This window comes from Plodia interpunctella, chromosome 25 (assembly GCF_027563975.2).
Source record: "Plodia interpunctella isolate USDA-ARS_2022_Savannah chromosome 25, ilPloInte3.2, whole genome shotgun sequence".
Lineage (NCBI taxonomy): Eukaryota > Metazoa > Arthropoda > Insecta > Lepidoptera > Pyralidae > Plodia > Plodia interpunctella.
Window position 1 is genome coordinate 4,943,689 of NC_071318.1, and position 15,579 is coordinate 4,959,267.

General features: G+C 33.1%; 1 protein-coding gene across 6 annotated transcripts in view; it reads right to left on the reverse strand.

The window, feature by feature from the left end:
• Positions 1-3,392: 3,392 nt before the first annotated feature.
• Myb (Myb oncogene-like) overlaps positions 3,393-15,579 on the reverse strand; it is a 43,112-nt gene continuing 30,925 nt past the window's right edge. For 5 of the 6 annotated variants that reach the window (XM_053764078.2, XM_053764077.2, XM_053764079.2 and 2 more), the window contains 3 exons: positions 14,593-14,788; positions 13,678-13,860; positions 9,416-12,231 (listed from right to left, as the gene is read on the reverse strand). In XM_053764078.2, coding sequence (XP_053620053.1) covers positions 11,635-12,231; positions 13,678-13,860; positions 14,593-14,788 — 976 coding nt within the window. In that variant the 3' untranslated portion in view covers positions 9,416-11,634. Of the gene's footprint in view, positions 6,937-7,912; positions 8,033-9,415; positions 12,232-13,677; positions 13,861-14,592; positions 14,789-15,579 lie in introns of those variants that run through there. The other variant, XM_053764082.2, reaches the window with a different exon arrangement.

Sequence of the window (15,579 nt, forward strand, 5' to 3'; positions counted from 1 at the left end):
AAGATTAGTATAAATTATGTTTTATTCACGTATTTTTGTCACGGTAAATTCTCGAAAAGCTGTTGTTTGCAAATGACGCTTATAGAAGTACTTATCAACGTCTTAGGTAGGTTTATATTTTCTCCAACATATAACGTACACTGCAATAGTATGATCATTTTCTTCACTATATTGGCAATACCATTGATTGGAGACCACTCCAATCCAGATGGTTTCCTAACTTAGCCAGGTTATATGTATATTGTATAACCCGGACAATAAATATCAGTCAGACCGACTTTACTAAATTCAAGCATTGACATGCAATCTTAATTGAACCGGTTTCTCCTCCAATTTATAACTATTCGAGACGGCATAGCGTCCAATCAATATCGAACTTTATGTCTTTAGTGAGACGGTTCAATTTGGAATAACAATTTAAATTTGCTAATATAGCTAGCGGTAGAATATTGTAAGATCGTTCGTTAGGGAAGACATTGTGAAGCCATTTAGTTAGCCCACGAATCGCAAATTCCTATATATAACTCTCATTTTAGATAGTTAACTGAATCTGAATCACAGTCTCTATTTTAGAAACTACAAAACTAAACTGAACTACAAAAATAAAAACGAACAAAAACAAATGGATATTTGGACAATGGATACTTCATATGGGCTAAGTAGGTATATGAAGAGCATTAGGCAAGGATGCCGAAACGGGGCCCCGACGCTAAACGGCTGTGAAAGAAACTGGGACAACGCTCAGATGAGATAGGACAATTTTTTCTAATAGGTTAAAAAATTACCTATATTTTTTTACCACAATCAATCACAGTTATTCTTCCTTTTCTAATTCACAGGGCGATTGTCGCCCAGTGACCATGAACCTTTGTAACAAACCTTTGTCCGAAACGGCTGGGAAATAGAAAACGTATGTGCGCGTTTAATACCTGTTATTTAGTATATAATTATGCAACGCGAATGTTTAAAAGTAGTTAATGTATGCCAAATCCGCCAATGTACAGCCGGCATAAAAATTATTAGCTTTCTCATCGCTTGGCTCGCTATATAACACAAACTAAACTTATTAATTCCATCTCATGCTAATAGGTCTCGCTTCGCGCCAGAAAGCAATTTCAAGACGTTTCGTTTATAAACTAATAGTATATTGCACTGTGATGAGTTTCAGATAGTTTCTAGAGATAGCGCGTCATTACTTTCAACTATATAAAACTGAACGTGCTATCTACGCCATTTAGTTACTTACTTAGACGTGAAAGGCCCTTTTGTAAAGTAGACTAGACAAATTATGTATTTTCAATTATATTTAAGTACTATTTTTTTTGTTTTGATTAAACCAAAATTGTTTGTTCTAATAAAACCAAAATTGAATTCACACGATATCACGACACGTCATTACGTGTTCCATATAAGTTTTCGTTTTTGACATAAAAGTAAGTACAGGTCTACCACTTTTATAAGTTACACCGATGTACCTGCGCAGAAGTCTAATTTTTGTACGACACGAAAATATTTTAGCCGCGTAAGTAAGTAAGTATTTTAGTATTTTACCCGCGAACAGAGCTGTCCGCTATTAGCTGACGCGTACGCGCTATGTCTGGAGTTCGCGCCGTCTCGCGTCGTTCGCACGAATCATTGAATTTTAAGACTTATGTAATATGGTCGTTATTTTATTGAGTTTGTATTCGGTTTGATTCGGCGGTAGGACGCGCTATTCTGCGCCGTCGAATATTGCCGATGTAACTTATAAACGTGGTAGTACTGTACTTATCTGATTTGATTAGCGGGAAAGTAGGCAGTCAACTCCTATTTAATTCACTACCGAACAGATATTCACGTGGTTTTTGTGTGATGACCAGAGGGTAGTAGTGTATCTAAACGGAATATCTCGTTATTCGTTAGACAGGCTACATATTTCGTGCGATTGCAAGTTTAACGCCACAGAGGTTGACAGAAGTATGTTTAACAATTAATACAAATGTTAAAACTTACCGTATGTAAAATATTATCTTCGCTAACGCACTTAAGTACCACATAAAGCCATGATTGAGGTCTAGAAATTCTTCAAAATTCGCTTTCTCAGTATACCCTTTCACTAAAATGTCCTTTCCTCTAAAAAGGCCACAATTAAGAAAAAGGACATTTTTCAGCCGAGAGACATTTTGAGAAACGGAGATTATATGGACTTCAACAAAAGCCTGTTAACTCCACAAATGACTAAGTACTTACTCGTAATTATGTACTTATTTAATTAACTTAGAATGAACTTAATAATTTATCGCAACTTTATTTAAATATTTAATTATCAGGATTACACTTAGATTGCATTGAGATAATATTTTATAGGGACGACAAAACAACACAAAACATTTCAGAAAATATGTTTGATAAACACATGCAAAATATTTTGAGCACTGCACTTATTAAATAGGTAGTGCGTAGATACAGTCAACAGCACATCAAGTTACCCTAATTCATAACAAACCCGCCGTTATTACCGCGCCATAGACTTTCATGCAGGGTAACTTGATGAGCTGTTAACTGTACAAGGAATATCGTCCCTTTAACGAGGCACTTTTTAAAAAAAGGTCATTTTCCTTCACTGCCAAATTTGCCGCCCTAATCTCCAGCCTACATACAATTTCTACTTTCTATAATACTAATAGAAGGAAAAACTAACTAACAGCCTTCCTTACAAGGTATTCTCCATGTCAATTCGTGTGATTTAATTCTATATCAGTTTTGGAGCTCTGGATTTTATAATAATATTACTGTCGAGATTACTGTGATTAAGGGCATTGTCTGTCAGGATTTGCAGAATGAAAACAAAGTTAAACATACTTTTACAATACCAGTTGCCCCTGAGGCTTCGCTTCCGTGGGAATTTCGAGATAAACAGTAGGTACCCTGTGTTTTTCTAGGATAGGTTATATCCACCCGTGTACCAAATTTCATAACCCGTCCAGTAGATTTTACGTGAAAGAGTAACAAATATACATAGATCCACATAAACTTTCGCATTTATAATATTGGTAGAATTTGTATAGTATATTTAATATACTAATCTATAGTCAAAGCATTACTTTCATAAATTAGACCTTCACAAGCACTTATTCACGACATATTCTAATTTAAAATTCTTAGTCTTTTTTAAATAAGTACGTATAAAAGTTTAGCAATTTTCATCATCACTAATAGTATAAAACGAAGTCGCTTGCCGCGTCTGTCTGTTTCTAAGCTTTCTCCTTCAACGCAAACGATTTTGACGCAGTTTTTACTGTTATTAAGACAATATATTAACTAGGGTTTATACATACAAAACAGCCGTGCGAAGACGGGGCAGGTCGCTAGTATAACAATAGAAAATCCTGAAATTAAAATAAAACTAATAATTAAAATCCAATCCTTTATTTCCACCAAGCTAAAACCTTCTTACTTAATGTATTTACAATTACGGTAGTCACATATTAAAACAGGTATAGTCTTTGTATAAAATACCATATATATGGCAGAGTAATAAGGAAACACACAAACTTTAAAATAAGGTACGTAACTGCCGGTTCTCAAAATTGTAATTTGAACTTTATGAAAAGGGAAATAAAGTCGAAAATTACTAGATATTTACTGTTCTTCACTTTTGAACCAATATACTACATTTCTGAGTAAAGTTATCTTGGTATAAAATTAAATGTATAAATGCATTAATATAATGAAACACGATAATCAAATGTCACTTTTCTTGATCAATTTATTGTTATTGTCATTTAGAGCCTATATCAGCACTATGTGTTAAAGTGTCATATTGTAATCTGACATAAACCGCTCGATAAATCTAATTGAAGTTAATTTCCACTTAACCATATCATACACTTGTTAAACACAATTTTTAACATCATCTGTTCGATAGATACTTTAATAGCAAGCTGTGAAACAGGTCCATATTTTTTTAGTTCTCAATAATGAATAGTTGATACGGTTAAAAGAAATGTGACGTCTCGTGTTCCCTACTATCATATAAGAATCATGATTTTCGACATTTAGCAAAAAATAATCTACGCAATAGTTTTGTATATTTCGCCTGTACTGAAGAATACTTTGTCAGAACAAGATAGCAGTATATTCGTTGTTTTCAATTTTTCTTGCTTCGTCAGAAACGAATTATAGTGTTACAAAATAGCATATCTATATATTTTGAGAAACCGATAGCACTATTTTAGGTAAATAATTTAAAAGCGAACAGGCAGAATAAAAATACAGAATAGACAATACAAAATAAAACGTAAAATAAAGTTATTTTAAAGTTAACATAATTAAATCGTTTATAAATATTGCTTCGCTTACTAAACGCTAGAATTAGAATTATCTAAATACTATTTTAAACTCAATGGGCGTATCTAGACATCTTTCCTAGGAGGGGCCTACAGTATTTTTAGGTCATAATTATGTAACCTTTCGGTTTTTTCTAAAAATTCCGACGTAATGTACTGAGCACGAGTATATAATGACATCTCAAATGTTTTACACCACATTTTTTGTAACATTTGCACAATGACATCCATGGTGAAAATGCTGCAGTGGAGTTTGCGCGCTTCTTCTTCATTTGCGCTTTGGATGAAATGAATTTTAAATATATGCAACTATTCGTAAGCCACAAAATTATGAAGATTTAAAAGTGTTACTAATACTGCCTACTTACTTAAATAAAAATATTTTTGACATGTTGATCTAATTGAAAAAAAAATATTTTGATATGCCGATTTCAATAATCACGGTGCAACTCTAATATTTTTCCGTTATTTTTCTGTTTCTTTTTAACAAATAAAATATGAAAATAGACCTTACTTATTGCGATTCCGTGCTCAAAAATTTTTCATATCGGTTTATAATAATTTTGTTTTAATATCAAAATGCAAGGAAACTTACGCCGAATAGATATTACTCAAATCAAACAAAATCTATTTTTATGAAAAATTTAACTAATACAAGTATTATTGTAAAAATATATATTTTAATTGCTATACCATTATGGTAATGTTTTATCATTAAATTTGTACTGTAACGGTTCTATATTACTCTATCAATTTTTAGGAATAAAAAAGAAATTAACTATTAGCCTGTGTTTTCAAACTAATTTATAAATACTTAAAAAATAATATTTATAAAGGAATTTGAATAATAGCAAGTTGCCAATCAAGACTCGACTTTACTATTTATTTTGGTAAAAAAGACTTTCCGAGATTGTATTTATACATGCGATCAGTATGCATGCAAGATTTTTTTTTACTTATACCCGAACCTGAAAAATGTGTTTTAGATAGCCAAATGAATATGCTACAAAACTCCATAATTTACTAAATTTTATCATTTTTCGATAAAATAGACGATACCTAATAAAAATATTCTAAACAAAATATTTACAAAAAAAGAAACTTATACAATAAAAACTTATTCCAAAACTTGACACAATATGGCGGAATGAAGATATATTATTGTAAATACAGCTTGATTTTCTGAATAATAAGCATATGAAAATGGGGTAAGCTAAATATATACAATACCTATATGTGAACTCAATAAATATGAAATAGAATGTTTTACTCTGTTTTCCGATTTTACGTGTAATGGAGCAGGTCATTCTTATGAGCGTTTCGAATGCCGCGGCTGCGCTATCATTACAATTTTACAAATTATAAAGACAAGAATCAATTTTATTGCCATACTTTATGAAGTAATTGACCTATACAACCTAATGTTAGTTTTACTAATATTTGATTTTAGAAATCCCTTAAGAAAATTGACGAATTGTTAAAACACTCGTAGGAATGACCAGTAACCAATTGCGGAGAGGTGTGGCGCGCTGTGATTGGCCGAAATATTTAATTGGCTGAAACATTTTCACGCAATGTAAATATTTCGATTTCTGCGCAGGTACATCAAAACAAGAAAACAAAATATTTTAGAATTTGTTGCTTTTTTCAGTATTATTATATTGACCTACTGGTCAAACAATCAACCATTAACTTATTTATATAAAAACATAATCTAAATCACACGTTTATTTACATACTCCGTAGGTTTACATAATTAAATAACAAACATAATAAACCTTAAGCTCGGCTTAAATCATTAGAAAAGTAATAAAAGCGTGATTCAAGTGAATATATAAATAGCAACATTGCTAATGTTTATACAGGCTGACTTTTAAAACCCGTCCAAAAAAGTTTAATAGTATTTTGTTGTTTTTTTTAATGTTCATTTGTTTTATGCATACTGTTTTACTAAACAAACCTGTGGGGGCTAGCACGAAATTCAGCGACTATGTAATCGTTTCGGCAAGGTCTAAATATATATGGAGAAATAACAGTTCCTCTTACGTACGATAGAGGCCCTGGTCATTTTTTCATATAAATTTTGTCGATGTCGATAGAATTACATTTTCGCAAAAAACTCGTGCTAGCGCTGCCCTGATGTGAAAATTTGGTCGGTGTTCAAAAAGATAACTTGTATATTGACAATACAAAGGTTTAAAACATTCAGTATAACCGAATTTCAACTTCATGTAAGTTATTCATAAAGACTAATTTACAATGACGAATCAGATGTTGCCTTCGCCAAACACGGCAAGGCAGTGCGCGTAGCTAGATTAATAATTTTAGTTTTGATAAATAAACTCTTCATTAGTGCATGGTTTAGCATTGTTTTGAAACAAAATGTTCACTAAGTCAAGTTTTATGACATCAAACGGGCGGCAAAACTTAATTCCGCCCCGGGCAGCGATGGATACGCTACGCCACTGCCAGTAAACATCAAAGTAATCTAGAAGTTAAGGGAGCGGGGTTTTAAAGCTGATTTCCTCAGATACTGATGGGCTAACACCGTCAAATCTAACTGGTCCTGTGTTTTGCCGCAAGCGAATAACTCCCACTTTGGTTCGTCCTGTAATTAAATGTATAGAATGTTATAATGTATCAAATAATTAAAAATAAGTACTTGCCTGTATATAAAAAGTATAAATAAATTAACATAATGAAACACAATAAACCAATGTCACTTTAAATGATCCTATGATTATTATTTCTAGTATAATTGAAACGCTTTTTAAAACATTTGTGACGTCCCTTGTCATACCAGCCGAATAAATTTGTTTGTTTTTGACACACAGAAAAAGTATTTGATTTGACTTAATGACAAATACCGTTATAACGTATTGTGCAACAAATATAACAAGATGTTGCCAATATTTGTTGCAATTGTTTGCAATATTTATAACTAACAGATGATTGCAGCACCGCCCGCGATGGCCTATATTTAAACACTGGTCCTTAACTAAATCGAAATTTCATTGAAACTCTATATATTGTATGTAAATTTGTATAGGATTTGCAATGGTCTTGGTAAGGTTAATATATTTTTGTAATGAGTACAACTCATAACCAATCACATTGCGGTGTGGTTGTCGTTGCGTCATAATGGCACACTGTGATTGGTTAGCTGCGTCTCACGGCGAGTCGACTCGATGGTAAATAGGAAAGTCGCGCTACGCACACAGAAGTTCATAAACGCCAGTGCGTATTATTTTTTATAATATGTAAAGATAAAGACTATTATTTATATGGCATTTGCCCGCGTTTCCGCTAGTTTCTTAGCTTTTGTTTTATTACTGATAAAAATATATACATAAATTTATATTTAAAAAATGGTAAGCCCTTCTGGCATAATAGGGACCAACACTATTTGAATTAGGTCTTTCGGCATTTCTTCTCAGCAATGGTCGTTCCGAAATGCTAGTAGTTTGTAGCTTTGGTAAACATCATTTAATTTAAAATATGACGTGAAAAAGTACCTATGAAAGCGTAATGTCTAAATAAATGATTTGATTTTATGAAAATAATCAGAAATTAAGAATACAAACCATAAACACACTGTAGAAGGACGTGGAGACCGACTTCTCCTCTATGGTCGGCTCTTGGTCGAACTTGATGGAGCGCACGGCCGACTTCTTGACCACCAGCGGCGATCCGGCTCGAGGGACCTGGTTTGTTATTGGCTTCATACACTACTAGATCATTAATGAATGAATAAAATAATAATGGTGGCATGGTAGGGACCAACACTTTTAAAATGAGTTTCTTTAGGCATGTCTTCTCAGCAGTTGTCGTTCCGAAATGCCAGTAGTTTGTAGCTTGTGAGAAATTACTATTTAATATAAAAATTGACATGAAAAAGTGCCTGTGAAGGTCTAATTTCTGAATAAACGTTTTGAATTTGAATCATTCACAAAGATGTTCATGCCGGCTCCACATTATCGGTAAAACAGTTCGCCAAATTATGCTGTTTTTACGTACATTGCTGGTTTCTTGTTGCAGTAAATACACGATCTCATACAAAATACACAATATTCGTGTCGGCGTGTGTCTGAGTTCGGCGATAGTGCGGAGCCGGTTAAAAAGGGAAAAGTAGCTAAAAAAACCCAATTGCCAAAAGCGAAAACTTTCAAATATAATTTTGAGATATCATTTCATTCTAACATTGGTTACCATTGGCAGAAAGGTTAGCAATCCATACTTTGCTTCAAGGAACTCGACAACATTAGTTTATTTAAGCATTCTATTATTCGCGGATGTTCCGCGCCTGTCTATCTTAATTAAATTACTGGCCATAAGACTAAGATTTTAGTTTATGAGCAAAAAATAAATTCATATGCGAAGATTTTGCTTTTTGCTCTGGAGCATAAGAAGAGCTAATTTTAAGCTTACATCCGAAACAAAACGTGAAACTTTACGAACATGAACAGTGAAAATTTACTTTACGTCACTAATGACGTAGAGTAAATTTTCACTGTTTATGTTCGTAAAGTTTTACGTCTAGCCTAAGCTAGACGTACTTGTCAATTTGTACTCTACCATTTATATTGCAGTATATAAATTACTTTGATTTCATTTTCTGTATATTAGAGCTGTCCCTTTTCCTCTCTTATATTTTAGGCACTTCTCTTTCTTATATAAGCGAAACGAAAGATATAACGACGTCTACAGTTATGTCAGTCCACTATTGATTTTTTTCTGTTGTTAATGTTTAGACAGTGGACATATTCCACAGAGAATTTGAGGGTGATATTTGACTTGTGATCTATATTTATATATATTTATCTGCAGTCCTGGTTGTGATGTGCCCGTTTCTGTGTTTTATGATGTATTAGTAATTTTATAAGGACCTCTTATTAATAAAAAAGTTATTCACTTTAAGCTAAAGTATGTTTTCTCTCGTTCTCCAAATATTGCAAAGTGCAAGTCACAAAACATACTTTAGCTTATATAGTATAAGTGCTGTATTTTTTATGAATAAGAGGTTTTAACACATATTTCGTGATATTAGATATTCGACTTGCTACTATGTGGGTTGAAAAAATAGACAGTTATACTATTGAAAATACATTTATTGAAATAAAAAATGACATTGGACTCAATGGGCGATGGAGTGGGCTATATACAATATTGACAGTGACTAAAGTACTCATAGAAAAAAAAGTACAGTAAAAAAAAACACAATTCGATAATACAAAAAGTTGCCATAATACAAAAGAAAAATCTACCACTACAGAATAAATTAAAACATTTCAACATAAATAAGTAACAAAAACAATCGTTTCAACAAGAGAAATAAATAGGTTTTTATAAAATAATAAAAAAATATGCAGATTCAACACTGGCCTGTCAATATTGCTGGGAAAGGATTTGGCGGGAACGGAACGCAAGAGCGGAGGGGAAGGGGATTTTTTTTTTGGTAATGTCATTTGTTTATTTCAAACAAAGTATCCTTAAGTATAGCTGCCGTCTATATTAAAATTGTTACAAATTTAACAAATGAATAAATAATCATTCACAACCGACGCGGACAGCGCAAAATTTTGATCTTAGTCAAAAAAATAGTTACGAATAAAAAAATGTTATCTATGCAAATTACAAAGCAAAATATTAGACTTTCAAAAAAAATAAATACAGGGAAGGGATTGGACCTAACAAAGGAATGTTAGTACCCCGAATATTTTATAGGTTTTTTTAACGTGTCCTTTCAGCCATTTTGAAAACACTGCAATTGACCGTTGATCACACAATATTTTATTTCAATTCACGAATTATAAAACTAACCTAGAAATTAATACTTGAAATGCCTAAATTGTACTTTAATACTAACGTTAAAACGATTTGGTGATTGGTAAACTTGAGGTATACATTTTTTTTTTTGTAGAAAACTAATCTTAAAAACCTAAAACTTTACCAATATATTAAAAAAATCATTCATTTGATGAAAATTTCATCTTTGGTGTCTTACTACCTAATTCCGTTATACGTAAGTTTGGTGCACTTATATTAAATTATAAAAAAAAATAAACGCGATTGTTTTATATTAACTTATTTAGTATGCTTAGATAACACGATTTAAATATTTACACCATTAAAATTAACGTACGATTAAATTTAATTGATAAAAATCCTGATTCAATATTATTAACAACAGTTTTTTTTTATTTTTACAAAGTGGCAACTATTTCGCACACAAAATAATTACAGCGAAGAAAATAACGTTAATTTTTGTCAAGCTGTAGTCATTGTATTGTTAGTGCAAAGATTTTAATATTTTATATTGTGTTAGATTTAGATATCGTGCAAAATTATTTTAGAACCAAATCCCAGCTTTTATTTCATTTTTTATGTACAGATCACATATCAAGTTATTAGGCCAAACACGAAAATTCTTGTTATAGTTATGCTAACCGTATTTACTACGAATATAACCCGAATGATTACTCATAAGAATACTCTTCAAATAAAAACCAGCTTTAATTTCTCTAGACTAAGATTCATTTTCAAGTGATATAATTCCTCGGGGAAATAAGAGATAAAAACTCTAGGGACAGAAAGAAGTGCTCAGTCCATGAATTCGTCGGGATATAGAACTTTCTTATTTGTAAGCAAATACGGTCACCATATCTTTTTTATCTAATGAGGTATTTTCAAGCTCGCAGTGTAGCCGATAATAATAGCGGCGAATTTGCAACGAATTTGGGAAGCTTGATGTGCAGTTTACTGTACATTGTAGATCTCATAATATTAGATAACACAAGATCTTCATTTTCTGCCGTTTAATGATTCGACATAATATAATTTCTCTTGGTTATTATATTATTGTCAAAACGGTGGTTATTATCGGTGGCTTTGCATCTCAAAGCCCCATATCTAAAACCATTTTAGTAAAAAAATATGTATTTCATATTTTGTTTGGCGAATATCATACGAATAAAGTTTCATTTAGTAACTTTACATCGCTAGCAAGATAAACAAAATCTGACCATAAAATCAGAATAAATCATTAATTACATTACTGTATTTCCTCGTCTAACAATTTCCCAAAAGGTTGTCTAGAAGAAATTGCTTACAGCGATAAGGCCGCCGCCTTTTGCACATTGTATCTATACCATGATGTCATGTTATGTGTGATTACATTTTGTACTTATGTATACTATGCAATTAATTTGTTAAATAAAGAATTTTTGTATTGTATTGTAATTAACGTAAACAATTATAAATTTCATTCCAGCGCATATATTCCCCAATACAAATATACTAAGCGTATTCACTCAACATAGCTCCCGAACATATTATAATAATCACTGGAAAACAGCTCCTCTGTTTGTTCCTCTTTATTATCCCACCATTGGTTTTCTTTATCAACTTTGTTAGTATTACAAATTTTATTAGTCAAAATCTCATCAAGCCTTGAAGTCGATGGTTTTTGATTAGTAACTTTATAAATATGATCTGCTAAAGCGTTAGCTAAAACTTCTTTTGGTGCTATTAAATTTTCGCAGTTAATTTCATTAGTCGTTATTGTCCTAATCCTATCTGCATTCAATCTTGTAAAAGATCTGGGCGATTCGTTTAATACATTATTATCGATATTAGTAATATCTCTGAATACTGTGTTTTCGGGGTACAAATTTGGGTACAAGATATCGTTATAGGGGCTGGGTAGGGGGTTAATAGACCTGTGTTGTACCTTGGTTTTGTTCGTGATGACCGTTTCGATGTCTAGGTCTTCGTATTGGCTGGTGTTCGGGGTGTTTTCCGCACTCATGAGGCTGTGGAGGCTCGTGGACTCTTCCAGTATGGAGTTCTTGACGATGGACGGCGGTGAGAACATCACTGAGCTATCGCCGGCCAGAGTTTTGCTCTGGAAATATTAATAATTAAATTTATCAGTTATTTAATTTAGTTTATAAGAAATTTCTTGATTTTTAAATATATTTGTCAAATAATACTTTAATGAAAAGAAGGGAAAAAAATTACATAATTTTTTTCAAAAAAAAAGCATAGTGTTGACCTGGTTGGAAATATTTGTATAGAAAGTCTGTCTGTTACACTTTCACGGCCAGACCGCTGGGCCGATTTTAATCAAATTCGGAATAGATATAACCTCAAGGTCACATATAAGCTAATGAAGGCAAAGACGCGGACAACACCTACTTCTGATATATATTTTTTAAGCGACCAAAAAAGAGTTTGAGAGGGGTTCTAAATTAATCGCGATTTTTATTATTCTTGACCATTCTCTTTTAATTGTTACAGTTAGAGTCTTTTAGTATAGCACATCAAGTTACCCTGTATGAACCTCTATGGCGAGGTATTCGTGGCGAGTTTGCAATGATTTTGGGTAGGTTGATGTGCTGTTGACTGTGCATTACAGTTTTATTAACCTTGCTGATACTATCTATGTATGTGTACAGTAATTCATAGGGTTGTTTAAATTTGTCACAAAGTAAATTCATCACGTTTTTAAAACTTCATATGTCGAAAGTTAATTCGTCACATGCATTTAAAAGTGTGTGTCAGTTCGTCATAGATAGGTTGCAATTTACAATTCTCGATATGGAAACTTGACGAATTAACTTAAGAAAAAAACGTGTTGCACTCTGGGAGTGCCGGCAGAAGTGAAAACTTGAATATTAAAGTCGTGCACTATTGACGTCTTACTAATTTCCGATTATGTGTCCTGACGCAAGTTAAACATGTTTTACATCTCTCATATTCGGTAAGTAGGTTCTTATTACCCCCAAATGGGGCTTGTAAGTGACCAATTAGTGCTCTAGAGTAGTAAGTAATTTTTTTTAAAAATTCACTCTTTCAAAAAGTTCTAATAACTGGCAATAGATATCATGCATTCAGCTCAATGACCAAAGAGGTGGCTTCGCTATTCAGCCTTGTCTTCGTATTTATATATCGTATAATAGTTATCAATTTTAAATAGGTAACGAATATTATTAAAATTAAATGTTCGGTTCTTTTTAATGAAAAAAAGGCGGAAATAGGTTTGTTTTTGTTTTTTTTATAATTATGTTTTACTTCACAATGGAGATGTAAAGCAGAGTAGTTGGCTCGAGTGTAAGCATCAATTGCACCCTCGAATATCTCGGGCTGCAATTGATGCTTTATAGCCCTTGGCTACTAATCCACTATTACCAATCACAAAAAGTGCACAACGCCGCTAAAGAAGAGTTTACATTTCAAAAATTAAAAATTAGGTGTGACAAACTTGCACGTACTTTTTTTCAGTGACGACGAATTTACTATGTGGCAAATGTACAACAGTATAGACATATAGAGACATAGAGATACTGACAGGAGTCTCGAGAACGAAAGCGAGGTCGGGCACGCGTCCGGCGCGCGGCGTGCTGGTGAGCCCGGCCCAGCGCGCGGCCAGCGCCTTGCGCGCGCGTCGTCCCGCCCCCGCCCCCGCCCCCGCGCCCGGCAGGTTCTCCTTGCCGGGCTCCCGCTTCAGGCTGCCGATGCCGGAGTCCTCCATCTGACCCAACAAACTTGTGCTTGGACTTCTCATCGATTTCGATTCTAATGTTATTTAGGTGACATGTCACACGCGCTTTTTTTTTTCTCAATTAAATTATGAAAATAAAACAAAGGGAATTGAATCCACGGATCTGTCTATCCGAGAGACTATTCTAGAATTTTTACATCTGTATATTATTTTCAAAAATATCTTAGTCTTTCGATTTCGACATAGACAGACATAAAAGGATAAACATTTTATGGAATCGAGCGGGAATTGAACCCATCTATCTATCCGGGACTATTCCAATTTTTAAGTTAATTTTAATGAAAAATGATTTTATTTTCACAACACATAAAATAAATATATGTTGGAAGTTATGTTCCTATAGACGACATAGTAACCTTTATTATAACTCAGTAATTTGTCTACTATCATACAAATTTCCCCATATGATACCAATAATAAAGACCATTGTCCTAAAACTTTTAATATGATAGAAACTTCAGAAAACCAGACCCGGAGCTCCAAAGCTATATGGCTGAGGTAACAGAAAACCATAACACCTATAGAAAGGACATTTTGAAAAACACATATTTTGGAAAAGGGACATTCCGAACTTCATCACATCTTTTACATGCCAACAATCTCACAATCAAGCATACCAAAGACCATTAGTAACTTCAGAATACTGGACCCTGAACTCCAAAGTTAAATTACTGAAGAAACAACATATAAATAAAGACTAACCGGTACATTGTGCTGTTCCTGGTCCGCAGTAGCAGACAGCATGGAGTCGTTGAGCTGCACAGTGTTGTCTGAGCTCTGCTCCCGTTTGATCATCTCCGTGATGTCCTCCACGAGGCAGTTGGGGCTGGAGGGCTCGTACTTGAGCCCTGATTTCTTGCCTATTTCAGCCATCGCTATCTTGAACGGTGTTGGGGTCCTGGAATGAAATTTATATTAAGCGTTTCGACTATTGTAAACTAGCGCTATTAATCAAAGATAATATGCCCCAAGCGACAAAAAATTGTACTATAAAAGACCATAGAACGTTTTTTGAAATACCATTTACAGTCCTATAATAAGTCCTATAAAGTGGCGCAATTATGGCACTCATACGTGTTAAAACGAATCTATAGCTGTGTTGCAAATGACATTTTAGTCCATTACAATCGATGTAAGTGTGAGTTACGGCTCTAAATAATAATATAGTGGCTCCCATAAACCAGTAGGCGCCTAAATTCGCAATACCTGTAATAGGTGACGACTAAGATAAAATAGCACTAATTGTAATGACTTTAAGATCATTGTAACACTTGGTTGACGAATAAATAATATGAATATATAAACTAGTTGTTCGCCGCGAACTTAAGACCTCGCGAACACAATAAATATTTCATGAGTTTTTACAAAATTGTGAATATTTCAATGACGACTTAACGATTTTGTTGCCCCGCGAACGAACGAAAATTCTATTGACAGATTTTACATCTTTTAAATTTAATCAAATTCAGATCAAATTCATATCTTTTATTCAGAAATTAGACCTTCACAGGCACTTTTTCACGTCAAAATTCATATTAAATAGTGATTTCTCACAAGCTACAATCTACTGTTCAAAAGTTATCGCATTACAAACATACATACAAAAAATATATTTTTGCACAAGTTGATTTGTAGACATCGCACACAATCCACTAGTGTGACACTAAGCACACTTTTATCAATTTCTAA